The 27,385-nt window shown below is 44.2% G+C and overlaps 1 protein-coding gene across 2 annotated transcripts; it reads right to left on the minus strand.

The window, feature by feature from the left end:
* Positions 1-588: 588 nt before the first annotated feature.
* On the minus strand, positions 589-26,601 carry tmem260 (transmembrane protein 260). 2 transcript variants are annotated; one of them, XM_070843032.1, is made up of 17 exons: positions 26,394-26,601; positions 23,324-23,355; positions 21,546-21,697; positions 12,728-12,905; positions 12,509-12,622; positions 11,810-11,989; positions 11,623-11,663; positions 9,143-9,229; positions 7,907-8,015; positions 7,416-7,588; positions 5,978-6,149; positions 4,899-5,038; positions 4,107-4,283; positions 2,814-2,867; positions 2,468-2,552; positions 2,003-2,285; positions 590-687 (listed from the first exon to the last, which is right to left on the minus strand). In XM_070843032.1, the coding sequence occupies exons 1-16, from the start codon at positions 26,500-26,502 to the stop codon at positions 2,025-2,027; spliced, it is 2,064 nt and encodes a 687-aa protein (XP_070699133.1). In that variant the 5' UTR covers positions 26,503-26,601; the 3' UTR covers positions 590-687; positions 2,003-2,024. The 2 variants fall into 2 exon arrangements, with proteins under 2 accessions (XP_070699132.1, XP_070699133.1); XM_070843031.1 differs by having other exon boundaries at positions 589-2,285.
* Positions 26,602-27,385: the final 784 nt, after the last annotated feature.

The raw sequence follows: 27,385 nt of genomic DNA on the forward strand, positions 1-27,385 counted from the left end.
TGTCTTGCTCTCTGGGCTGTTTATGGTGTTGTGTTTCTGTCTCCCCATTCACAGACTTGCTGCTCTCCCTGTTTCCGTCTCACCCTCCTCGCTCTGCCTCGTCCTCCTCCCCCCTCGCTCCTCTCTCGCTGCATCCCTCCCCTCTCCCTGGCTGGGCTCACAGCTCTTATCTCCTCAGACGCCCCACATTCCAGCGTTGCCGTGGCTCCCTGCCTGCATCCCTGGTCACGGCGATTCCATGGGTTCCCACAATCCTCGGCAGCTTGCTGATTTAGGGTGGGCAACTGACTCTCAGAAACAGGGGAGAGGAAAGGAACAGAGGGGTTAGGGAAAGACAGGGTGAGAGGGGATGAGAAGGTGGGAGACAAGAGAGGGATGACAAAGGGGAGGACAGGAAGAAAGTGAAGTAAAAATAACACAAGGGAATGAGACAGGAGACGGCAAATGATTGTGACTGTGATAACAACAAATGGTTTATCAAATATTATCAATATTTGTGACCCAAAAAGCCTAGTCTACCGTGAAAAAAATGGTCCAAAATGTATTAAAATAAACAGAATCTTTATTGAAATATTTTAATCTGTAGAAACCAGAGTGACAGTTTTCCCTTTTCATGAGAAACCAAACCATCTGTGCTACAGCCGGTCGAATCTCATCATCCAGCCAGCTGACAGCTACTAACCAGGCCTGCAAACAGAGAGGGCAGATTACATTCAGAGAAAACTGCACTTGCTGTCCTTTGCTTTCTAGTGGTATCTCAAACAGCAGGCTCCTTCAGCAGTGTTTTCTAGAGCTCAAGGCAATACACAGGTTTGACCTCTGCGTAACAAACTTCATGGCACAAGGTTCATTAACATCAGCACCAGTGTTTACAAAAACAGTGTGTTACTGAGGTTTTGGACCCTGAGAACACATTAAAAACAAGTGACTGTGGTTCTTTCCCTGTGTTTGCACACTACGTTGTCGCCCTCTTACAGGGCTAAAAGTCCATTTCTCTAGGAGCTGGGAGGCTGGTGGTCTTGTGTGTCTACGCGTGTCCCTGGAGTTTGCATGACTTTGTGCTTCCATGACGATCAAAGCACTTCGTGTTCCAGTGTGCCCATCTGTTTATTGACTATGTTTACATGTGGTACCGGCAAGGAAAAGGCTTGGGTGGAGATTTAAACATGTTCACACACACGTAGACATGCAAATCAACACACATGGTCGCATTGCACACAGAAACGCACCTCTAAAAGGGTCCCTGGCATTGTGACATTTCACATTTCATTTAAATCCATGAGGGATTACAGCCCTCCCTTTAGGAAGGAAGAGAGGAAAAAAAACACTCATCGAATCCATTAGTTTTAAACATTTAAAGGACCATCTAAGATAGACTGATGGAAGGATAGAAGGGTGGGTGGGTAGTGCTGGTTATGCGGAGTGAGGACTGTGTGGCACAGCACAAGTCTGTCCTAGATTAAACAGCCGCTCTAATCCCCCATTTCTGTCCCCAAATTGGTTTTCCCTCAATCTCGGCCTTGCCATCCTAATGTGAGAAAAAGAGAACTAGAGCAGTGGCTGAGGCAAAATAATCAGCACGTTAAAAGCTGTGAGAGCAGAGGAGGAGAGGGAAAAAAGATCGAGATGTAACGATAGAGCAATCGAATGGGTGAGTTTAAGGGGAGCACGCACAGTTTGATTGGGGTCAGTCAAGGCTTCCTGGAGTCAGGCTCTGTCCCTGGTAAACTGTAAACATTCATCAAATGAAGCATTGCTGTTCTCTGTCCTTTGTGCAGAGTTCTGTTTGATAACTAGGGGCCAGGATTTCTGCATCAGCATTCCTCTTAACTCCCAATTTAGAAGTCCAATTTCACCAAGTCCATTTAGCCAAAACCTTAATTAAACACTGTTACATCATTCTGTCCTTCTGGAGCACCACCTTTAAAGGCACAGTCAGACTTTGTTGCCAGAGCCTTAGACTTCGGCTGGGCTTGCGGCACACATTCAGTGTTCCACCTACATGTAGGTCTGTCTGGATCTTGTTACGGTGTTTGCCTCTGACTCTGCCGGAGCCTGTCCCTCTCTTTGAGCAGCTGAGTAATGGCCGTGCGTATGGCGGGCGCCTGGGGGTCCGTGGGTTCCTTCTCTAAGTAGAGACTAAAGTGCTGGATGCTGCAGGTCAGCAGGCTGTGTGGACTGTAGCCCCGGTGACCCGAGCGGAGCAGTCTCTCGCAGGCCAGTGCCAAGTTCTTGTCCCAGTTTGGAGGGTAGTCTGAGTTGGCCTCCACAATCTCCTTATACAGCTGCCCAGCAAACACAAACACATATACACACACAGATACACACATAAAAGCAGATGTTAGCACAAATAGCAAAAAAAACAAAAAGCCCCTGAATATGTCATACTTTTCCACGTGCGGCTCTTAAAGCTGCCCCATTATGTTAAATGACAGTATTGTTGTATGTTTGTTGAGGTCAGACTCACAGTGTAAGACAGCTCAAAGAGGCGAGCTTTACCCTCTCCCTGCATCCTTTCTGCCAGGTCAAACAGAAAGAAAGCCGTCTTCATCCTGAAACAAAGCACGCAGGCTCAGGGCTAAGTGCTGGATGGATGAGCCATGCAGATCCACACTCACAGACGCACCACTCCAATGGAGTGATTTATGTAGATGCCGATACCAAATAGAATGTACATGTAGATGCTCTACCACACAAGACTGGTTTATGGAGATGTTCTAGCGGGCGAGTATGCATCGTGACGCAGCTTTTTATCTGCACACTAAAGTATACAACCTCCCCAAAGAGGAATCCAGTAAAAACGTTTACTGTACCTGGCTTGCCACATCTCCTCATTAGCGACATGCTCCCAGGACGCAGGATGGAAACTGTTCACACATGGAGAAAAAAAAAATCTTTATCTAAACAGCTCCAGGCAGTGGCTTGTGCACAGTTCCACTAACTATAAATGATTATTTATGTGAATATATTGTTCCACTCAACTGTGCAGGTTTTGATACAGTAAACATCAATGTTTGCTGCATAAACATTAAATGACTGAGCAACAATACCAGCTAGCACATTAGACATGGAGTAAAACCACATCTCCTTTTTTCACTTTGTTGACTGTAAACACTTGACCTCTTCTTCAAAAGAATATTTTAGCAGGGTTCCCGAGCTAATATTTGGCTTGTGGGCATCGGCGGACACGCTTGTCGTGAGGGTGCGGGAAATAATGTCACAGTATTCAGCCGTGGATATCTGAGTGAATGAAGGGCTGCTGGCAACAGCTACTGAATATAGAGCTTTGACTAATTCCACTTTTGACACAGTTATTGACAAAATGCAATAAGAAACTCATTATTTTTCATCTTCAGTCTCATTTCAAATGGCTGAGGGCCTAATGTCTTGCTCTGGTTGAATTCACAAAGAGCTGGATCACAGCATGAAGAACAGAGGACAACCTCAATAAGAGAAGCTCTGTGGAGTCTGCGGAAGGAGGACTAAAGACCACAGAGAGGCGAGGGAGAGAGGAGATACTGCTGATGGAATACGTGGTGAGGACTTAATTGTGCCTCTCTAAGAGAATATTTCTTGTGTCATCTATAGATCATGATTTGTTTTAAATAATATGCAAAAGGATTCTTCGAGTAGGCCTCCTGGAAAATACATCTGTTAATTTAACCCATTAAACCTTATTGACTTACCACTGGTCCAGTCTTTACAAACTCACGCTGTTGAGCTGAGCATTGTTCAAACCCACAGAACCTTAATTTAAATTTTTGTCAAGATCCCAAAGTACCCAAAGAGGACAAATCTATTGTGCTGAACTATGGGAAAACTTGTGTAAAATGATGCACAAGATGAAGAATTACGATTAAACAGAATGGTTCTGCCACAAAAAACATGGACTCTTGTTTTTCACTCAGTGTAAACATCATTTAGTTTCAATAACAAGATGGAGCCAGTTGAGACAGTATTTATATCACTGTCAAACAGCGTGGAATGAGGTGGTTTTTTCAACCTTAATTCTGCTTAAGAGGAGGAAATGGTGGAAATTGAATGTTTAGGGGTTAAACACGTACCTGTCCAGGGACATTAAAGAGTCTGTATGTTTGTGTATGCACCTGTTGTGTGGCTCAGTCCAGTTGTAGATGTTGCGTGTGCGATGGGCCCAGGCTTCAGGATGAAACTGCCTCTGAACTGGCACCAGGTAGTCACACACACCCATGGGCCAACGAGAGAAACTACGTTCCCAGCTTGGGTCTCCATCAGACAGCCCAATGCAGGCAAACACATCCCTCCTGCAGAAGGACAATCAGAGAGAAGCTTGCTCACATTACTATCACATTACTGTAAACACCCCTCTGTCTCCTCCCATGTAACTGCTAATGATAAGGCACACAAGAACGCCATGTAGACAAACATTTCCTCACATCCTAACACCTTCTAGCCTCCCTCCAGCCCCATGCTGCTCACCAAAGGCTCGGGCCTCCAGGGTTAATCCCACAGGTCAGTATTGCCCCACTGAGAGACAGTCATGTTGGCCTGGCAAACACTGCCCCCTGGTGGGCTTGGTATTAACAGGCCTCCAGCCACTGTCTGGTTCTCAGTTCCTCTTGGAGGAGTGAGTGATGAGAGCAGGGAGCAGCAATGAGTCCACAAGAGACTAACCAAATCAAGTAGATTAGTCAACTTCTGTAGTTCATCAAGCTCCTTTTATGGCCTCAACAGTTCTATGGGCTTATCTTCTCCCTGCACTCACCGCTGTGTCGACCATCCCACTGATCTCTGCCTCATTAGATCACCCACTTGCTCATTTGGATCATTGTTGCCCTCCCAATTCACTCTCTCTCCATTTTAAAGCCTTCTATTTATCCTTTCCAACCATCCTTTTATTCTCTCTCCCTGTGACTCACTCAGTGTTGTGGGACAGGAACTGCTCCAGACTGAAGGTGTCTTTCTCCTCAGGGTGGACCGGGTCCCACCAGCGGCCGGGAAAGTGGATCCCACGGTGGTGCTGAGCCAGCTTGGCCACATACCAACTGTACGTCATCATCTAGAGAGAAGAAAGAGTACCACCAACTCTGGTGGATTTATTAACTATTTCAGTGGCTTTTGCTCAATATTTGATGTTATCAAAGGGGCTTTTCCCTTCCTAGATCAAGAGTCTAAATTTGGAGGCACTTGTTTTCACTTCTTATTTTCGTTACAGCGATGTCTTAAAGCTCTATATGATTGTGACGTTGAAGAGATATAAAAAAGTATGATGTATATAGTGACTACATACCTAACTCAGACTTCCAGATGTCAGGTTACAATTTATGTATTCTGCATGAATTTCAGTCAGTTAGTTGGACAGTCAGCCATTTTACCAGCCTTTTATTCAGAAATCCTTTCTCTTTTTCCTATTTTGAAAATAAAGAAATCCTCCTTTTTTGAATCTTATCTTACTTAAAAATGAAAATAAACTCAAGCAATTTTGTTAAAAATAAAATGCATGAGCTTATAACATGAGCAACAAACAGCATAACATTTCAATACAATGCGCATGATAGAGCAGCATTTAAGTCTGTGTTCTTGTGATTGGCAACTAAGTATTCCTATTTTTATACCTACATTTGTAATATTACTTGAACTTCAATCAATCAACCTATCTGTATTTATATAGCGCCAATTCATAACAGCGTTATCTCAAGATGCTGTCCTTAAAGAGCAGGTCTAGACCAAACTCTTTAATGAAAAGAGACCCAACTATTCAGGAATTCAAAATGAAGGATTTAAGAATCCCCATATGAGCAAGCATCAGATATTATATTAGGCAACCGTGGCAAGGACAATCTCCCCTTTAGAACTTAACTGTGTTCAGAGGGAAAGTGTATTTTTGGTTCTGAAATTGAATTGTTTTCAACAATATTACATTCTTACTTTTGATTCATATCAAATATCAAAATTTCAGTGAGAGCAAAGACAAGACAGAAGAGATCAAAGCTCTGACCTCCTGGTCGACCAGACGGACATCGGGCCGTTCACCCTGGCAGTAGTATAAGTAGCGCAGGGAGTTTCCAGGCAGATCTCCTCTGGTCAGGATGACTGAATCTTCTGGGACAGAGGCCAGAAGCTCCCTGCCGAACCTCTCAACAACACTGTTCCTGCTCTGATCACACTCCCTAGGATCATCAGCACACACACACCATCATACTGCATAAAATCATGACAACACGAGTTGTGTTTACTTGAATTCAAAAAGCGTTTGAGTGCATCCTTTCCCCTGCATAGAAGTGTGCATGTGATGTGTACAACCGCGTGTATGTGAGCAAGTCCCTGTTTGTAGGTACGCTTTCAAGGTGCTCTGAGGGTAAGTTGTCAGTGCCCCCGCCCCTTCCCCTCTGCAGAGTGTTCTGGCTGCCTATCTAATCGTGGGGAGACAGGTGTGATGGGTCTGACAGCACAGGCCATGCTCTCCCCTTGATCAAAGCCGCTCAGTGATGGCTGTCTGGCACTCCCCAGCACTACGCTGGTGTAATCTGCCTCCTCGGACAGCTAACATCTCAGACTGAGCTCTGTGAGTGGAATCTATGTGCTAACCGTGCCTCTCTTTAGCCCCTACCATGGGGTGAGCAGAGAAAAACCTGACATGTGGAGTTCAGACCTGCAGTATGAAGCGCAGAGGAGAAACAAATCAGGTTGACTCAGGGAAAACTTATGCATGGGGATTTTAGAAGGAAGTAGAACTAGAAGGGAGTTTGTATTTCACTTTACTGAACAGAAGTATTTGAAAGTAACTTAGGACTCAGTGTACTTCCTGCAACAGGGATACTGCAAAGTAAAACTGATTCCACAGATAAATGCACAATGACTGCACAGAATCGATTGCTTTTTAAGATCAGGACAACCAAAAGAAACTCTAAAACAAGAGCATATTGACACAAAAACACTTGGAGTCACTAATAGCCTGTAGAAATACAATGTGCAGCCACAATAATGTGACCATTTTTTTTCATCCTTGCTTGTGTAATTTTTGTCATGTTCATTGTGCACCATGGTCACAGTCTTTGCTGTTGCAGAATTAGTTTTTATAATAGTCAGCAAAGTGCATGTTATAAAACCGGCTTTAGCCCGAAAACAATAAGGGCTTTTAACTGCAACTCTCCAACAGTGGGAGTGGAAATTTAAGTATTTGGAGAGTTATTGCTCTGTAATCCAGAGGACTGCATTTGCAATGAAACAATGAGAATATGCTGAAAATGTTGACTTTTAGCTTTATTTTGAGGGTGTTTTCTTTCCCGTGTGATGAAATGCTAACCAAATGTGTCGTTGTGGACCCAGACAATGGCAAACATATGGCAATATTGTTCAAATATTTATGGGCTGTGTTCTAGGTTTTCATTGCACCCAACAGGACGTTTGTTACTGTAAGTGAACGTAACGCTCACCTGTGGTTCGTGTGAACCATATGTGCCAGCAGAGCCATGGTGAGGACCCAGCCTGTGGTCTTCCACACCCCCCCAAGGCCCAGCCTCCTCTCAAGCTCAGTGTGTGTCCGGCTCAAGCCGAGGCCTGCCAGGACACATACTGCAGCATCACTCTGGAGCCAGAAACGCTCAACCTGCAGGAAGTGAGCGTGCACGTGCACAAAGAAAAACACACACACGCACACGCACACCAGTGTTTCCTGTTGCTTTTTTGACTCTCAGACCAGTCCTGGGTTTACTAATGGAGCCATTCCAGGATCAACATCATTATATACTGCTGTTTCAGTGCTTTTATTTTAGGATGTGTGAACTGGCTACATCGTGTATATTTCTTATATATTGAAAATGTAATTGCAATTGTAACTCAATGTAGCTTTTACACCACTGCAGGTGAATAAAAACAACAAAAGTACTCTGGTTTAGACAGAAGATGTCAAAGTCTCATATCTCACCACGCCGAGCAGCAGGGGTCTGCTGATGTCCAGGTTGGCTCTCCAAGCAAAAAACAGTGAGTAAACCACCAGCATGGCAGTCAACAGCCGGGACACTGAGCAACACATCCTTGGATAGGAAAGGCAACGTGTTAGTCAGTATACAAATACTGTTTTCATTTTCATTATCACTTCATTCTATATACCGGACTTCTATTTCCATAGTAGTCTAGACTAATGTCTTATTTTGTCTGTGTACTCTGTAAAAATATACTTGTTTTGAATAACTCAGTAAAAATATTAATGCAGGGATGGAGATCACAAGCCTGAGAGCAAATGTATACACCAGCCAGTTAAGAGGTGCATGATTGATTTTCTAATGCAGACTGAGTCATAATGAGCTGCTGCCAACCGCTGAATCACTAACTCATTACAGTACAGCTGTAAAATGTACTTATACACTAAAAAGAAAACATGTTACCCTTATGGCAATAACAAATCATCATCTGAACCAGAGGAGACACTTTCAAGCCACAGAAAATTACTTTTGGGTTTCCTGCCAACAAATTGATCTGATGAGTTCTTCTGACTGGGCACTAGCACGTGCTGTCATACTGCCACTGTGTTTTCTCTTCATATTATGCACAAAGGGTAAAAAGGAAATACTGATTTGTCAGTAATGTCAGTTGTCAGTTCTCTACAAACAAACAGTCCCACACAACATTTTAACATTAGGTAAATTAGCATTTGCATGGCTTCCTTTTGGCATCCTATGAAATGACCTTGCTGTTTTTCATCTGTGTGTGTACGCAGCCAAGTTTATCAAAGTGTACCCCAGGAGGGAGGGGGGCAGGGGGTGGCCGGTCCCCTACAGAGCCCCAGGGCTTCACTCGGCTTTATCAGCTCTACCCCACAGACCCCGGAGAAGCCACTGCTGTAATGAATAACTGGATCACACCGCCACACTGCCACATACAGATACATACAAGCAGTGATGTACTTGTACACACAGACACGTTTTTGAAAATTTCAAAATACACATCAAGCTCTCTTGATTTCAATGTGGAGCGCCACGACAGCTTGACAGTTAGGTGCCTTCATGTTTTTTTTGTATTCTTTTTTTCTCAGATCAGCATTTTGTCAGTGGTTTTGTTCCCTGTCTTTTACTCCAGGGGATTAGATTGTTGGTTGAAGTGGCTGCTGAGATGTGTGTGACACAGTTTGATGTTTCGTATGCCGGCGTCTTGCTCATCCTACCTGTCCCAAGAGGAGAAGAGGAGGCCGATTCCTGCCAGCACCAGAACAGGAAGTGAAAGGTCTGCCAGGCAGTGGTCCAGCTGGGCCCTGCACACACAAACACACACATATAACATATATGATGGACACCAAAGACAAGCTCAATTACCCTCCCTGCTACTGAAATCAAGGACACCAATTATTAAATGCCCTCCATCCCCTATCAAAACAAACTCCTTGGACTGTGTGCCTCTCCTTTCAATCGGATTGACAGATACGAATGACTGTGTCATCCACCCCCCGCCGCCGCCATCCTCTCCTCACAGCGCCTGTCAGTCAGAGCGCTTGCTCAGAGCAGAGAGATAGTTTCCTGCCTCTTCCTTAATACCCATCTCTATTTGACAGCTTATTGAGTCTCTATATCTCCCAATGTACACTATGTGTGAATGTGCTCACGAGCGTGTGTTTGTGGGTGTGTGTGTCAGCTTCTCCAGTGGGTTTACGTCTCCAGTGCGACATGCCTGTCATGTTCGCCTCTCTTCCCCATCTTGAAGGTGTGCTTGTCCATCAAGCAGCAGGGGTGATGGAAAGGGGTGGGTGCCTGGCAGGGGGGGTTGTGGAGGGTGGGGTGGTAGTGGGGGGTCTTAAGAAGCACATGCACCCCCATCCCGTCAGCTGGAGAAAGATACCAGGAGTGGGATGACTGCGGTGGTGGTGGTAGTGGGGAGCAGGGGAGGGAATAGGGTGGAGGAGGTGTTGGGGGGGATGCTGGAGTGGAAAAATACAATTTCTTCAGCTCTATTGCAGTGTCTGTCATCACAGCTTGTCACGCTTAAACACCAGAGCTGAGTGATCATTTCAAACTGCTGGAGAAACAGAACACAGCGATTTGGCCCTCTAAGCAGGTTCAGTTCTGCTTTGATGGGAGAGAGTGGAATGGGAAGAACAAAAGCTGCTGGAGAGAGGAGAGAGGAAGAGAGAGATGGGCTGCAGAAATGACTCTGGGCTCTCAGAACAGATTGGAGTGTCTGTGGTTAAACCTGTGTAAAACACCAGAACCAGCAAAAAAAAGTGGTTGGGTCCTTCATCTCTAGAACCACTCACTGTGCCTCAGACCAAACCTCCTCTCAGTTTTCTCTATTGGTTCTTTCCTGGTCCATCTTAGAATCTATTGCCTAAGTAGAAACAGAACACCAAAGTTGTATTGATTTTTGTCTGAACTGCCTGTAAAATTGTCAAATAGCTTCGGAAACCCCTTCCACCCACACTTTTCTGATGTCGAGTTAGGGGGGGGTCTGTGTTCAACCATTTCTGTAACTTTCAGATACCGACAATCTGACATTCACACCCACTCCTCTGCTATATCACTATATCTATGATATATATCATAGTGAATCAAATATCTTTGAGTTTTCTTTAGTTTTTCCACTACGTTTTGAGATTTTTATAGAGTAGTTGAATGATTAGCAATTAGTCGAATAAATAGTAAATAAAATAGACAGTATGTTAATCAATAACCTTAGAAGTAACCACAGTTAAGGTCATAAGAGACAATCTTGTACTAAGTGCACATAAGATGTCAAGATGTCATGTCATTTTAAAGAGTTGTGATTAACTAATACATATTAAATTACAGTAGGAATGTGATCTGGGAAAGCACTCAGCACTAGAATAAGGGGAAACCATAGTGCCACATACAAATTATTGGTATAAAATCTTTATCTGTATAAGTCTAACACACTACGATATAAACTTACACATGAGGATTTTATATCAAATACATAAAACTCCACATAAGCTACATGAAATGAATCCTAATATGTCAGACCTATGTTGACATGGCTGTGGAGAAGGGAGATCTATATTTCTTATATTATGGCACTTCCAGAAATAAGGTCATTTTGGGAGGTACCTGATAGTCATGCCATTCCTTTATGTGAAAGGGATCATTGGAAGTTGAGGAAATCAAATTGTGTTTGTTTGAATTCTTGGCTAAAGGAGTTTAGAGAACTGATAATGATGGAACGTGCAGCCTCAGCCCTGCAGGGGCAATGAAACAATGAGATAATGGCTTAGACGGACCATGGACATCTATAAAAAAAAAACACAACTATATAAAAGGGGGTTTTGACTGTTTATGATATGAAGCCAGTGCAATTAACTGAAACCTGAATCTTGTATGTAGAACGAAGATGTCTTGTCAACAAGGAATTGTGATGCAATGATCTCCTGAATAAGTATATTATATTTCTATCTTTTTGTTTGTAACCTCTGGCGTAGTGTTCTTGATTTGTGTATTTGTGTTGTTTCTATTTGGTCTTTTTTTTTTAATCAAAATGTAATTATGATGGGATAAGACGGTAATCAAATTGGAAAAACAAACAAAAAATAAACAAACAAAAGAAATCCTTAATAATTGTTGTGTTTAGTATTTCAAAAGTGAGCAATTTAGTCAAAAAAGAAAGACAAAGAGCTGACAAAAACAGGCCGAGCAGACTCACTTAAGCATTGCGGTCAGGTTTACAGTGCTCTCTGTCTTTGCCTGCAAACACAAAAAGAATACAATGCAAACAATTGGTATTCCAGGTAAAAATGTTAACAGAGCACACACAATGACTAATGGCACATGATTTAAAAAAATCTAGAATAGTGTCTTAGTTTTGTTATACGTGGGCAGGCAGCACATACTAGACTGAAGGTGCCATATTCAGCCCTCAGCAGGTGGGTCAACAGGCCTGACAAGGTGGTCTGGTCCCCCCAGCTCCAGCGTGCAGTGTTGAGGAAGGAGGAGATGGGCAGGTAGATATATGGCAGAAAGCCAGCAAGGAAACACATTCCTAGGAACACAAGGCCACGCAGAGACAGCTCCTGTTGACATGGTTTGGAAAGAGATGTTTCGTTTTCAAAATTGACTTAAAACTGACCCACACCCAAAAAGCAGCATCTCATGAAACTTAGGAATTTCAGATTTCTGTTATTAAACATGACCTGATATTCAATATATGGTATGGCAAGTGTCTGCACTGTAGATGGGATTGAAACAGGACTAATAGAAACCTACTGCATGTTCACAATTACCCTTTTCAACCCAGATCTCTCACTGTAGTTGACAAAGAAATGACTGGACCTGAAATAAGTTTCAGGTAATTTTCTGAGAAATATATCTTTAGAAAATTGCTCTCAGGCTTATTTTTCAGGGACAATTTTTGCCTTCTTAGAAGTATTCAGATGAGTCTCTACTTTAAGTCCAAAATTAAAGTATAGGATCTATAATTGTTGGTATGCTGTTGATATACCCAAAATTTCTTGGCTTTTTCTTGAGGGTTTTTAAAACACAATTACAATCTGTTCTTTGTGAGCTTTAAGAAAAAGGACCCCAGAACTTACCCTGTGAGAGTAAAGTCGGTGGAGGACCCAGGGAATGACGACCAGTACATACAGCACCAGGGTGTGCTGATTACAGAGCCCCAAGCCACAGCATAGCGCTCCCCAACGTGCAATCTGACAAGGTCAATTTTATTTCTTAGTTTAGGACAGTACTGTTCAATATGAAGCTAGCTTAACAAGGCATCTAAGAAGTGATCAGAAGAAACAGTGGAAGTGTACCTTCCTTCTCTGGGCGGTGTTGTCAGCACAGTGGAAGCTGGAAGTCAAGAAGAAGAGAAGACCAACAAAAAGGTTGTTGAGGGTGAAGACTTCTGCCACCATGGACCACTGCCAGGTTAGCCTGGAAACAGCGAACAGCCCTCCAGCCAGTACTGCTCCAGGACCAGGACCCGCCAACCTGACAGTGCGGGAGGAGAGGCCTTCATTATTATACACAGCTTTAGAAAGATCTGACTTTCTGCACAAACCCAGGAATCTTAGTATGTTTATTTCAAATCACATACGGTACCTGGCTCTAGTCAATTAATCAGAGGAGGTGAGAAGCACTGATAGATCAACTAAAATACTGTTTTTTTTCTCCAGATGATATTTAATTTTTCCCTATGGGGTTGCTGCAATCTTCAAAAATATTTTGGACTAAAACATGAATCTTAAAAACATATTTAAAATATTCAATATACCAATCCTAGTCTTACTTTTTTCTCTTAGTCAGTTTTATAAAAAAAAAAAAGGCAAAATAACAAAGTCAGCAGCTTCACGCAAAATATTGCAGCCAAAAAAATCCACCACTTCCCCCAGACTAATGTGGGGACCCATTATAATCTTCCTTCGACCCAAGTTTGCTTCTCGGACAAGACCTTGAAAAACACTCAGTGAATTGGGACATTCACATATCATGAGAACTCCCTCCCCAGCAGCCGGTTGATCTCGGGCAGACTGGCACAGAAACCACCATGGTAGAGATAGCACTTTATCCTCAGCTTCTTAAATATAATGTGTGCACAAAAGTTTTCCCTTCCTCCTCTCCTGTACTGTCTCCATCTCCTTTGCGGTAATTGAAGCAAACTTGGGATAATCTGTCATACGCTAAGACCCACCACTTACTAAAATGAGAGACAGAGGGGGAGAGAGAGAGAGAGGCGACAAATGATGGGGAGAGGGGAAAGAAAAGAAAAATAGTGCAGAGAAGTGTGCGTTAAAGGGGTGAGACAGTGTGCGGGATAAAGGATGAAATAAAGAAAAAGGAAGAAAAAAGTTCAAGAAGAGAGAGGGGGAAAAAGAGAAAAGAAAAAAAAAAAGGCAGCCCAGTCCCCGGCATGCTGGCTCTGAAATATGAGCAGGCTCGACAATTAGGGAAGTCAGGCAGTATGGCCCTTTCCGCCATTGTGTGGAGTGGCTTAGAGTCCTCATCAGCCTATCAGCTAACTGACAGGCAGAGAGCTGCTCTATTCAGCACCGCAGATACAAGCTGCAGGCCAAACGGCTGCCAGGTCCCTTATGACCCCACAATCCCTTGCCGGTGACAGCTTCAAGCTCCATAGCAAATTAGGCGCTCTCACATTACAATCGCAGAAGACAGATTCCATTAACGGTATCTGAAATTGAGTAGAGAGCAGGCCCGTTATCAGACCTGACTCATAAGCACCGCCATTAATCACAAGGCATGATACCATTTATACATTTCCAGCTCTCTGCCTGCCGCTGTGATAGTCAGCCACAAAAGGCCTGATGAGACTTAGGCTAGGGGAACAATGGAGCTTTCTGAGGAAAGCGCGGTAAATCAGGAAAAAAGGGAGAGGGAGAGCGAGAGGATGGTAGAAAAAAAACTCTTGCTTGCTGACTACTTCCCCTTTTTTTCTTGGGTTTTCTCTCTCCTTCTCTCCACTATTTTCCCTCTGTGTTCACTGTAAGGCGAGCTTGGTGAATGAGCATGCATATGTGTGTGTGCATGTGCACTTAAAGAGGGGGTGGACTGTGTTGATGGGGCGTCTAGGAGTGGGTCTTAATAAGAGATAGCAGCGTCTTTTTCGCTGCACCGCTCCAGGAATTAGTTGTAACTTGAAGGAAGGATGAAGGGGGGTGGGGGTGCAGATGGGGACTTTTGTTGAGGTGCAGAGACCCCCCGCACCCATAATTTTACCTCCCTGCATGACAATTAACCCATAGCTCATACACCTAGCAGGGGGGCTGATTTTGGGGTAGCGCTGGGTGCAGAACAGTCATGGGGGTCCATGGATGAGGTTATTACACCAAGTATATTCCTGCCTCTGAAGCTCCGTCTGATAGCCGGGCAGCACTCGTCACATATTCAGAGGCGCACACACACACACACACACACACACACACACACACACACACACACTCTAACACACTAACACACACACATTCCTGTTCTTCAACTTCTTTATTCTCCCTGAGTGCCTGACAAATCTCTCTGTTAGAGCTTGTCAGTCTGTAAGAGCCCAGTGATGTGTGTACAGTGCGGGCTGTAAATGACCTGTCTGTCTGCGCAGGACCACCTGGGTCCCAGTCAGCCTCTCAGCCTCTCCACAGCTCATTCTCCAGGCTGGCTGCTCCCAGGGTGCGCAGATAAAGCAGGACATATTCTGACACCAGTGTGGCCGTGTTCCCTGTTATCACGACTCAATGCAGTGCAGGATGCTGCTGTGCTGAAATGTTGTGGCTCAGTGACAATGGCCTGGTTGAGACGTGGCAGGAGAATAACATGGCTGACAACGAGACTATTCTACCCTGAACTGATCCAACCTGCCAAAATGTCTCTGTCATCACTTGGATAATTATCTGAATGACAAATATTATGCATAAAGCCTGGAATGAAGTACAAACTTGGACATAATCTAAGTGGTTAGAAAAAGGAAATAACCAATAATTCTTAATTTGCTAAAAAACAAAATAATACCTAGGGAGTGAAAATGATGAAAAAGGAAAAAATTCTTAAAACAAAACAATCCTCAGCACAGGTTCAAATGGAAATATCGAAAGGTAAATGAATTTTTAAAAAATGAATAAATGACAATGATACAACGGGCTCCGGCAAGCAATGTCCCCTTCAAGGACACAACAAAAGCTCAGTAAAAATCACTTTGAAGTGTCTAAATGGGACCTGCCTCATTTACCGCCTCAGTTCTACAGTATGGGCCAGAGACGTGCCAGCACCAGTCGTCTGTGCTAAATAACAGCACACAAAAAGCCTACACCAGCACTCTGCACTGAATGAGGCTCCACAATGGAGCTGGCCAAGGGAGCCACTGTCACACACCACCTCGGGGAACAGACAATACCACTGCTGTGCCATCGCGGATCAGCGCTGCACTGTTCTCTAACCGAGTGGTGGTTTGGGAAAGCTGCGCTGGAAAAGAATCACACATTCCTGAAGAGGGTAGAGAGCCCGAGAGAGGAGGTGGCCTGCTCGGGCTCAGGCTGAGGTTTCCAGCTGGCCCTCACTGACACCCAAGGGCTCTCCTCTGGCCAGGACACCAAGCAGGGTACTTAGCAGCTATTATATTACAGTGGTAAGTGTCTGATGCACTGCTGTGAAATTTCAAAGCCAAGCAGCAATTGCTATACAAATCTGAGCTTTTAAATAATACATTATGTATGAGTCAGGAAGTCAAATACTCTAAATAAGTTACCACAAAGTGTTTAAAAGCCAGTCAATGTAGAAAAATGGGCTGAGAAATATTACAGTTGATCAGCTTTCAGTTGAATAGTATCTTTACAATATGATCATATTACATATTAGTCATTTTACAAAATTCTGTTTATTGTACTACTACTACTACTACTCTGAATTACACACCAAGTTAAGTTTACTTGTCAAACATAGTACTAGTCAGCCTGTGAAAACAGATCTATAAAGTTTTCTGTGGCTTTGGTGAAGCCTTCCATTGATTAAAAAATAAAATAACCATCATGACATCATCTATTTTTTGTCTTGGGGTGGGATACTACAAATTATTAGCAGTGAGTGTGTGTTGCCATCTGGGGGTGTGGAGCTGGAGAGAAGTGAACATTTACCAGGCAGGGAGGGTTACACAAGAGATGCATTATGGGAAACATAGGACTGTGTGTTATGTCGTGTTGACTTTTTATATATATATAAAAAAACACTAAATGTCAGGCCATCTCGGCCTCTGCAGCTTTGATTTTATTCATTTATTTGTTTATTTATTATTTCTTTAATCTATCTCCTTTAAGTCCCCTAGCTTTATGAAAGTGCAACACTAAATCACTGGACTCCCCCTTTAAATTTATGATATGATGTTGCTCAAGATTTTCATTTACATGTGAAGCGCATAAAAGTGCAACATAATTGCAGTGATTATCTTGTGTCATTTTGCATACATTTGCCATATCGTGATACCTGATTGATATCCAAACGCATTTTTACTAATATGATATTGATTTCAGCAATGTTACCTCACCTTTTTACAGATACATTGTTGATATTATTTCTTCTATTTGTTCTATCTGAGTGAAATACTGAACGGCTGCTTCCATCATATCTTTTCCATTATTCAAAATTATTTGGTTTGAAATCATCTTCCAAAAGAGGCAATAGTCATCAATAAAATAGCACATTATTGATATTGAGTTAAAACATATATGTGTTATTTGATTCTTTCAGTCTTGCCCAGTGCTGGCCCTTTTCAGTTTGACAGTCTATTTGAATGTGAGACACAACAGCCTAATTTTCTGCCAGTCACCATCCAGGCACTTCCCTGTCTTTCCTGCTTCATCCGGTGGGCTGTCTGCTCGAACAGAGAGGAGGGTAAATAAGGGCCCCGGCTCTGCCGCTCAGACACCCCTCCTCTAGGAGAGCGCTCCAGTGCTCCAAGTGCGTGTAAAATTAATCACCACAATTCTGCTCAAACAATGCAGCCACTGACATGACAATTTCTCCCAGAATGCCATCTTAATCTCCACCCAACACACAAAAATTACAGGAAGAGGGAAAAAAACAATTTACAAAAATCCTGTGTTTATGCAATTCACTGAATGCCATTTTTATTGCTGCCTTTTCCAACAAAGTCATTAGGCACACACCAGTGATACATAAATGTTGCTGTATAGATTCCATTAACTAATTCTGGGTGAATTGTAATTGCCGAGTCTGATCCGTCTCCGTGCCTGGTGCCTTATTAAGACCGCCTGTGGTGGGTGAGGAATGTAATATTGACGTCCGAGGCAGACACAATCTCAGGCCCACGGGCGAAAGGAATATTAAACTGGTACTGTATTCTGCTGTCTATCTAGCCCTCCTCCCTCCTCCGCTCTATCCCCATCCCATAGCCAGTAATGAGGAAATAACATCTTCATTAGACATCTGTTTAACTGTATTAGAGGATGAGTCCTGGGGGAACCATTGGTCATGCTGAGGATGGGGGGAGTGAAGGAGGTCTGTTGGACTACAATATGACGGATGAGATACCGCAGAAATGGAACAAAAGGTCCAGAGATTGGGGCCTTTTAAACAGACAAGCCTAAAATTGTCTTCTGCATTTTCAGAAGAAAACAGGAATGGGTGCACTCTCTATTGCCACTTGGGATGAAGATTTTATCCGAGCACAGCAGATGTGAGAGGGAGGGGCAGCCCTGCCACCTGCAGGGAGAGGTGAGAACATTATCCAACAAAACAACTCTATTCAGCTGTTTCCAAGATACCACAACTCACACAAGATGTCTGGGGGGGAAAAAAAAACAACAAAACTACGCAAATGGCTGCAAATCAACAATACCCACACACATTGCTCCTGACATGACCCCAACAAGATACACGCTACCCCACCCCTGTGGAAAAACAACCCACCTGAGCAAGGAGGGAAAGGACCATATGGTGGAGGTCCTTATAAGGAGCTGGGGACGCAGCACATGGCAGGGGATGGCACCACGCCCACCCTCCGGTCCACTGAGGTATCAGCTGTGCCACATGGGCCAGCTCTTGGCAGCGGAGCCTCTCGCAGGTGTGCATTTTGTTTCGAGGGCCGCCAGGGAAAGGGGAGGCCAGACAAGTTTGGTGTGCTTCAACGGTCCTGTTATGTAATCATGTGATCAAACAAAAAGTGCTGATGACTGAACGTTGTGAGGTTGTTTTGCTGCTCTGATGCCTGTCAGCGCACCAACGTGTCTGCTCCTGGTTTCTCAGGATAAGCTCGGGAATGGAGAGAGATTCCTCCCAGGTAGCAGAGATTCAGAGCAGCTTTAGCAGATAAACTGTGAAACGCGAGAGCACAGAATACCGAGCTGTCTGGATTATCCCGCTATGAAGGGCGCATTCCTCTAGAGACTCATGGCTGAGGCCTTTAGTTTTCCACGGGCCAAATGTTTCTTTCTGTGAACCTCTAAGTGCAATCGATAGTAATTACCATTACGTCCACCATCCTCAAAGGCTTGTCAGGCCATGGTGTGAAAACATAACAAGACATGCAATTTGGCCATCAAACCATATGATCAAGCCAAGAGAACTGTAATTGACAAATCAAAGGGAGACTAAGTGCTACATTTAAACTTATGCAAGAGAGAGAAGTGGCTTCCAAGCCTATCAACTTACATTCCCCCACATTAAACACGGCAATCTGGCCGACTAATTTAAATTGATACATCAAAGGCTTGCCATGTTGGGTATACTCCAGATGAATTTCAAGGTCTTACAATTTACTATTTGAGAGAAACTGCCTTCAAGTACCCATATTAACTCCAATATATTTTGCCATCTGAAAATAATCACCCAAAGTGATGATTTGTTTGGGGGGGAAGCTGATGCAAACCTAAAAATAAGAAGTAGCGAAAAAGTTTATGACGGTCTCAAAGGGAAAAAACAACAAAAGATATTTCAGGACTTATTTATGTTGGGAAAAGACAACAAACTGGTGTCACTGCAAGGACAGAGCAGGTATGAACGGGTGTCAACTGGTCCGTTTTGGCATTTCATCTGAGGGAAAGGCCTGGCTGGAGAATCCCCGTCGGGATGTGGCATGACATCTATGCCGGTCGCCTTGGTATGGTCAAAGCACCCAATGCCCTCCGTGCCAGAACCGAGAGGGAGGTCTTGACCATCCACAAACCCTTGCTCCCTCCCTCCTTTCTCCCTCCTCAGCCTTTGCCCTCTCCAGTAACCCCTCACCAGGCAGAGTGTGCCAGCTGATCCACAGCCACAAGCTCATCCCAAACTAGGCCCGCCTGAGCAGATAATGACTAAAACCTTTTATGCTTATTTTTCAAATTGAAAGCGTAGATTATACGTTCATACTTAAGAGCTTATATGGTGTGAATGTGTGCTCTGGCTGAAGTCCTCACTACCCATCATCCCTTGTTGGGGGGTGGGTGGGGTTGGAGGTCCTCATAATGACTTTTTACTTGACCGTAATCCAAAATTGGATCTAAATCCCCAGAGATTACAAACAGGGCCACAGTTAACATGCACACTGGGAGCCAAATATCACCCAGACTGCATGGATATTTCTGGCCTCAAAATAATGGTCTGCAAATGTCTGGCCAAGAGCGGAGTCCAATAGTCCAATTGACTAGTAACTCATCAAACGCATTAAGACTACAGGGCAGTGGGGATACAAAGCCAAAAACCCCCAGTACAGTACAGTGTTCCTTCCCATTGTTTTTCTCTTTATTCTTTTCCTCTCTCCTGTCCCGTCTTGTCCTGGGCAGAGTGGTTAAAACTTGATTCACCTCTAAGAGGCAGCAAGGCGGGGCAGGGGCTGAGGCTGATGCAGTCTGGGCTTAGGGCCAGTCCCCCAGTGGAGCACTTCCTCCCCAGACCCTGCCCTTCTGCAGCAGAGCCGACCCTGTACCCTGACCTTCTCCGGACCACCTGCCACCCAGCACAAACTGGCTGAGCACACAGGAAGTAGGCCCAGTACTGAGCACCTGGGAGCACACACAACTTCATTTTCACCTATTTTCCCCTCACCTCACTGCCTGCCAATGTGTATAGCGGGAAAAAATGACATCATATTCAACAATTCCTATTCTGGAAGAGTAAATTAGAAGTATACGAAATGCTTGGAAATGCCCCAGTATGCATAAACAGTGACAAAAAGGAAAAATGTTGACACTAAGCTGTCACCAACAATGCAATGTGGAAAATTACTAAGATCAGCAAAAGGATGATGTAAGGTAGTCCAGCTAACCATAGGAGATAATCACACACAAAGAGGGAAGAGGTAAAATACTTTTTACATGATAGGGTCAGCAGCAGGAGAAACTGCAGGGTGGTAGATGGCAATGCAGAGACTGTAAACTGTGCTCATGACTGAGCGAGGGGAGAGGTGGTTGAGTAGAGGGGAGAGGGAGGAGCAGAGTCAGTGATCCTGTCCCTCTCAGACCCAGGAGGCAAGAAGGGGGAGATAAGAAATCGTGCCATGTCAGGATTGAGAGCATGCTGGGCAGTGGGGGGGACGCAGGAGAACAGGGACGTCAGGGTGGGGGCTGGAGGGCGCGATAATTGTGATATACATACACACGCACGCACACAACGGGTGGCTGATGGGTAAACAGGCCGGGCAGGGTGGTGGGAGGGAGGACGGCGGCTGGGCTCTGCTCCTGAATACTGAACAGAGGATCAGGGACGGCACTGCCAGGCTGTCAGGACCCAAAAATACCGTTCTCTGTTCCAGACAGCATCAAGATGCAAAAAGTCAGTGGGGGAATGTTTAAAGACCCCCTCCAAATGGCTTCTTTTTATGGTTGCTTCGGTCTGACTTTTGCTATAGAGATTGGTGCATGTGCAGAGGTTATCACTACAAAACTGATGTCAGATCCCTCAGCTGAAGGGGGGAGGCGTCTCGGTGCTTTCCTGAAATCTAACAATATTGTGACATCACATCTCGTGTAGATGCCAATCATGGAAAAGAGCTAGATGCCCTGTCATAGCATTATTTTCACTGAGGCACATTCCTTTAAAGCACAGTAATCCTAGAACAGTGGAATAACACAAATATGTCGACAAATTGTAGTTACATTACATTACATTACATAAGAAACTTACATTTCATGTGCCTACCTGCAAACAGAAATGCAGAGGGCACCACAAGCTGCCGCCCCCAGCAGACTACTCATCAGATTGACACTGTGGGCTGGAGAGAGCGAGGGCAGAAGACACATGGCCAGGCGACCTAGTAGAGTAAAGAGAGGGTATCCTGGAGGATGGGCCACCTAACAATAAAATAACAAAGCATGAAATTCAAATCCAAAGACGCAATAACAAAAAAGAAACGGCTTCAAGAGAACAGCACATAAACAAAATAATGCTTTATGCTTCAAGATGTGCTTGAGTGGGCAGCGGGCTAAGATGGTGAAAGTGCAGATGTTGTACTTTGCTTTGAGAAGATACAGGAGGAGTGAAGGGATGAAAAATAAAACACTACAAAAGCTAGAATGAGAAAATAGGAGGTGACCACTGAGCAAGAGAGAAGCAGATGGTGTTAAGGAGCAGTAAGGAAGTGTTGCTTTTACTAGCCCCCTCTGACTAAGTAGGAAACCTAGTTGCTCTTCTGCCCTGAGTATATCCCAGTGGTAGAGTGCTGTAGAGCTGCAGTAATGGAGAGGAGGCAGACACACCCCGCCTGGCATGCCCGCAAACTGACTCTGCTATGATACCAGAGTCCTCCTCTCCCTTCTTTTTTCCTCTGGCCTCTTCCCAAGGACAGTGCAGCTCCCTCGAGCCTGTGGTGGAGCACGTGGTGCAATCCAGCCCCAGCCCCCAAACCACCTCCGAGCTGCAGTCATTCTCGCCTGGGGGATCTCGGCAATCACAGCAATTAGCCGCTAAGTCTCCTCCACCCAGATAAGGGCTCAGTCATTAAACACAGACTCATTCCCTGGCACTGATAACATGAGCCATGCAGGCAGGGAGAAGGGGCAGCTCTTTAAATGAACACCGAGCTCAAAGGTGAGAGTGTGGCTACCTCACTGGTCATGTCAGACACAGCAAAGGCTCTTTGGATACGTTCAAACCTAGAAATAACTTCCCCCGAATCGGAGGGATGGGTTGGTGATAGAGCGTGTAGGGCAGGAGAAGTCAGGCAGCAAAAGAAAAGAAGTAATATAGAGAATAAAAGAAATTTAAAAAGATGGCAACGCAGCAGACAGCTTGGTGAACTAAGCGTTAGTGGCAAAGAGGTACGTAACTCCACCAAAATAAGCGTCAGTTAAGAGCAGGTGGAGGACGGACTGTGTGGCCAACAGGAGTGGACGGAAATGCAGCAAAAGGACAGCTGAGGGACAAAGGCCACAGGGAGCAAGGGGAAGCAGAGCTCTGGGGATCAGGAGGGGGGGCCAGCAGTCTGGGGCCCAGGGACGGCCTGCGAGGCCCTGGGGAGGCCTGAAAGGCAGACAGGCAGGCCACACGGACTGCAGCACTAACGGCAGGATTACTGGCATAGTGACACCGACACAGCCTCCCTAAAAGGATCACAGCGGCGTAATAAACTTTATTAAATAATAAAACTTATTATAACTGTTAACCCGATTTAGTTCATTCTTCGCGGCTTACACACACACAAAAAAAAGAGGGGTGGATATAATAAGCCTTATACCGTACATAAGGCAAAGCCTACAAAAGCCATCGCCTTACCATTGACTTTAATTGGATTTGAAAAACGGGTTGCAAATTATAGCATTCTCTACTTGCAACTTAGTAAAATAAGTGTATAGAAAAGAAGGGGAAAACCTGTGGACTGAAAGTAAATTAATCTGCTTTCTGCCCATGCTTAATTAAACTTCCTTAATGCTTATAAGAGTTAATGAGTGAATTGATTAAACAATACAGCTAATACTTACCCCCAGCTCACAAGCAGTGGTGATCAGCTCTCCTGTGGAAGAGAATAGGGGAGGAAATTAATGTAAACCCAATAATTATTATTAAGAGACAAGTCTGCTCCCAAAGTTTTCCCAAATCAAATACTTGCACTGGGGTTTTGCATTAATTTGCCAGGATCAAAACCTACAAATCTTCCCAGTGTGACATTTCCTAAGCGGCACGCTCATTCTCTTCATCTCTCGCTTCTCCCCTGATGCCACCCTCCCTTTCTCCAGCACATGCACACAGATATAAACACGCACACACACAAACCATTAGACTCCCTCTCCAATGCTCTGTCACACAAAGACACACATATGCTGATCTGAGAATAATGCTTCCAGTCCCATCCTCCCCGTGCATCAGGGTCCTTTCCCTTCCTCTTTCTTCTGCCGCTCTACGTGCCTCTCTCCTGCTCCCACACTCCCAGTGTCTCAATGTCTCGTTTAGTCCGTTGGGCACAAACAGAAAGGCAACGTTGGTGACAGTCACAGAATGAGGTAAGCTGTAAAAATAAGAGCCGGCTGCACAATTTTTTGACAAGCTCTGTGTGAGGCGCAGCACAAAGTGAAAAGAAAACCCCTAAAAGCTATTTGAGGAAGCTTTAATGTATCTGGGCACAAACCCATTTGTGCCAGAATACACCCAGAGCGTTTCAAATTATACTGATTTCTCACCCAATGTTTGCATCTCCCACTCATGAAAATTGAAATTTGGTTCAGATTAAATGACATTGATAAATGTTTGGGTTCAAGACAGCTCCCTCTACTGGTAGTAGTTGGTTAGTCATCTCATCCATCCAAAACAGCCAAGAAAACCGTGTCCTTGTTTCCTGCATCAGCACAGACAGGATAAGCAGTTACTTCACCTGCATACAAGCTGTAGGATGCCTTGTGTGCTGATACATATAGCCAAAGAAAACAAATTACATTTAAAAGATAAATCAAACATTAAAACAGCATCAGAGTATAGCTGGTTATTTTCCAATCAAAGCACCTGTAAGTGTATTACATATTCAAAATAAACATTTGAAGAGAAAAAACATGAGGCCTGATGCAGCACCAACCATTATAGAACAGAACGGCTGAATTTCAGATGGCATTGGCTGCTTTACGTATTTTGCAACCTTGCCGATACAGTGGATTATTATGCCTAAATTTCTGCCACATGAGGAGCCCTAACTCTTATCAGTCTAATGGACCATGAAGTCAGAACTCCTCCACCTGCACAGCTTAAATGTTTTCACAGCTCCATTTCACCTGGCATGAGCCGCCAGCTACCTGCCATCATTTTACATCACACTTTCTCATTCCTCATCGGTTTCTCAATTTCACTCATTTTCCCTCACTAGTGGCACACTTTTACAGCACTCAGCACAGAAAAACTCAAACTAGCATTGAGCCAAAACATCCATCTCAGTGCCACAGAGATGCAGTTCTGCAACCCCAATACTAAAAAGGGAAAATATTGACTCAACGGGGTAGCAGCATGGGTGCCAAGAGTCTTTGTGATAGTGGAGCATGGGCACCCACACCAGTCTTCCCATAATCCCCATCATTTCCACACTCCACATTCCTAGACAACAGCGTACCCGCGGGGCTGTGCTCAAGCCTCTCCAGGGCACATCACACCTAAAGAGATTAGGACACAGAGACGGAGACCTGGAGAATTCGGAAGGGTGTTCAGCTGGCACTATCAGAGCGGGCATCCTGCACCGTCCCTAAACACTGTGAAGAAGGGGCTGGCCATTTTTTCAAAGGCCCCATTCGCTAGACAGCAGCACAACCAGCCGGGCTACTCAGCGCTCCAATTGCCTGCTCTCTCCTCGTCTCTGCACGCTCATATCTGGCCGAGCTTTTCATATGCTTTCATTTTGCGAAATGTGCATTCCCCTGCACAGCAGCTTGTATGCCAGAGCAGTGCAAACCTAACAAGCAGAGCCTTCATGCCCTCAAGTCCACATTTACAAGTTTGTAACCTAGCTATCACTTCTAAACACTGTTTGTAATTGTGCAAGGCAGTCCTTCATAAACTGCATTACAAGAATGTTGGAAAACACACTGGCCTACAACACAGGAAGGTACTGAGAGAAACACATTTAGGTTCACTGTTAAGCCTCATTACAGAAGAGTGCAAATTTAATGTATGCATACACACATAATGTTCAATTTAAACAAACAGCTAATATCATTTTATAAGTGGAGGGCCATCAACAATACTTTGTCATCTAAATGGTGTCATACCCAGCACGGCAGTGCAGTCAGTAAAATAAATAAAATTCAGTTTTCTTTTTTTTTTCTTTAAAACATGTATGGCGGTTTTGTAGTGGTGCAGGTGGCTGACATTAGGGGTGGGTAAAATAGGCAAAGTTAATGTTAATCCAATGGGACAAGTTTGTTTTTTGATTCTGAAATCAGAGTGAGTGTTCGATTTCAAAGAAACCTTCCTCTCACTTTCTTTCTTGTGTCAAAATGAACACTGAAATCTTTCTTAAAAAACATTATCTAAATAAACATAAAGTCAAATGCACTGCAGTCAACTTTCAAGACCTTTTCAACACAACACACTTAACAAATCATCAAAATATATTGCATTAGTTAATACAACCTGCACTGGATGGTGATATTAAAGCATTGTCTGTTTAGTACAGCCTATTGATTGCACGTGGTACAAAGAATCCTTTATACAGTATATACTCTTCTTTATTAGAGCCATTATCTCATGTGCGTTTACTCTACATTCAATTTTGCCTTCAACTTTGAATCATTAGCAATTTAAAGCTATTACTGATGAATAAGAAGATGTCGTACATGTCTTTGGGCAGTCAGTACGTGCATTGTAAAAAAAAATCTCGTTTTCAAGTACGCTTTATGTTTCTCGTGTTGCCACAAGTTTTTGTTTTGCAAGCGGATGCACAAGCACCTGCAGCACCACGGACAGCAGCCGCTCAGCTGCAGCAGCTCCACCAACAAGCAGCCGCACGATTGGCTGCCCGGCAACACAACAAAGCCACATGACCGGAGGAGCTACAGCTAGCTGGCTAGCACCAACCTGAGTCTCCACCGGGGACAGTCCTCTGCACACAGGGCACATACAGAGCAGCGACACAAGCGACCGTAGCGCCCGTCAGTACCCAGCTCGTCCTCTGACCCGCAGACATCTTTCTTTCCAGCGATATTTGTCAAATAACTGCTACGTCGACTAACTAGCGAGCTAGCTAATGTTAGCATCCATACATTTCGGGTGCTGGGGACAGTGAATTGAACAGTACGCTACTTGTTATCTGATGCTAGTCTTGAGCTGTAAAGTACAATAAATATGACACCAGTAGAACACTTAACTTTACGGGTTATTTTTGCATTCGTGCAGCCTTCACAGTTAGCGGTTTCCGGATTGTAGCAGCATGACTCTCGACGGCGACGAACAAAATCTCGCGATACTACCAGACTCTCCATTCCTAAAAGTTAGGAGCGGCCATCGAGGTAGTCCAGATTTATACTTTAGCTGAATTAAATAGTGATTAACGGCCGTTGCGGAAGATATGTGTTTTTAACACGGACGTGCTGCCTGCGAAAACTTAACGACGGTACACCGTTCACCGTGGTTCACCGTGGCTGAGATCTCTGTTATCACTGCAGTCCACTGGCTGAGGGAGGGTCCCTACACAGTGAAGCTGAAACACATTAGCTGATGGGCGTTTTTAACGAAAACATGCATGTGTGCTAGAGATTCAAATACATCTACAGACAAGTATCATACTTATGTACTAATAAGTTTTGCCAGCTACTTTTCTAAGATCAAAAGTGAACTCTAAATCTAAATTTAAATGGGTGACAAGTCTTTAATGTCCACAAAGTAATGGAAACTTTGGTATCCATATTCTCATAACTGGACATTTGCAGAGGAAGATTGTCAGGCACAATCAGAAGCATCAGAAGAGCTAGTGAGTGGACTTTGCAGTGAGATTATTTCGCCATTGCCATTATTTTTCCCCCTCAAAAATGAAATCCTATATATTAATACATCAGTATGTATTTGTGCAC

Source organism: Pempheris klunzingeri, chromosome 13 (assembly GCF_042242105.1).
Source record: "Pempheris klunzingeri isolate RE-2024b chromosome 13, fPemKlu1.hap1, whole genome shotgun sequence".
NCBI classification, from domain to species: Eukaryota; Metazoa; Chordata; class Actinopteri; order Acropomatiformes; family Pempheridae; genus Pempheris; species Pempheris klunzingeri.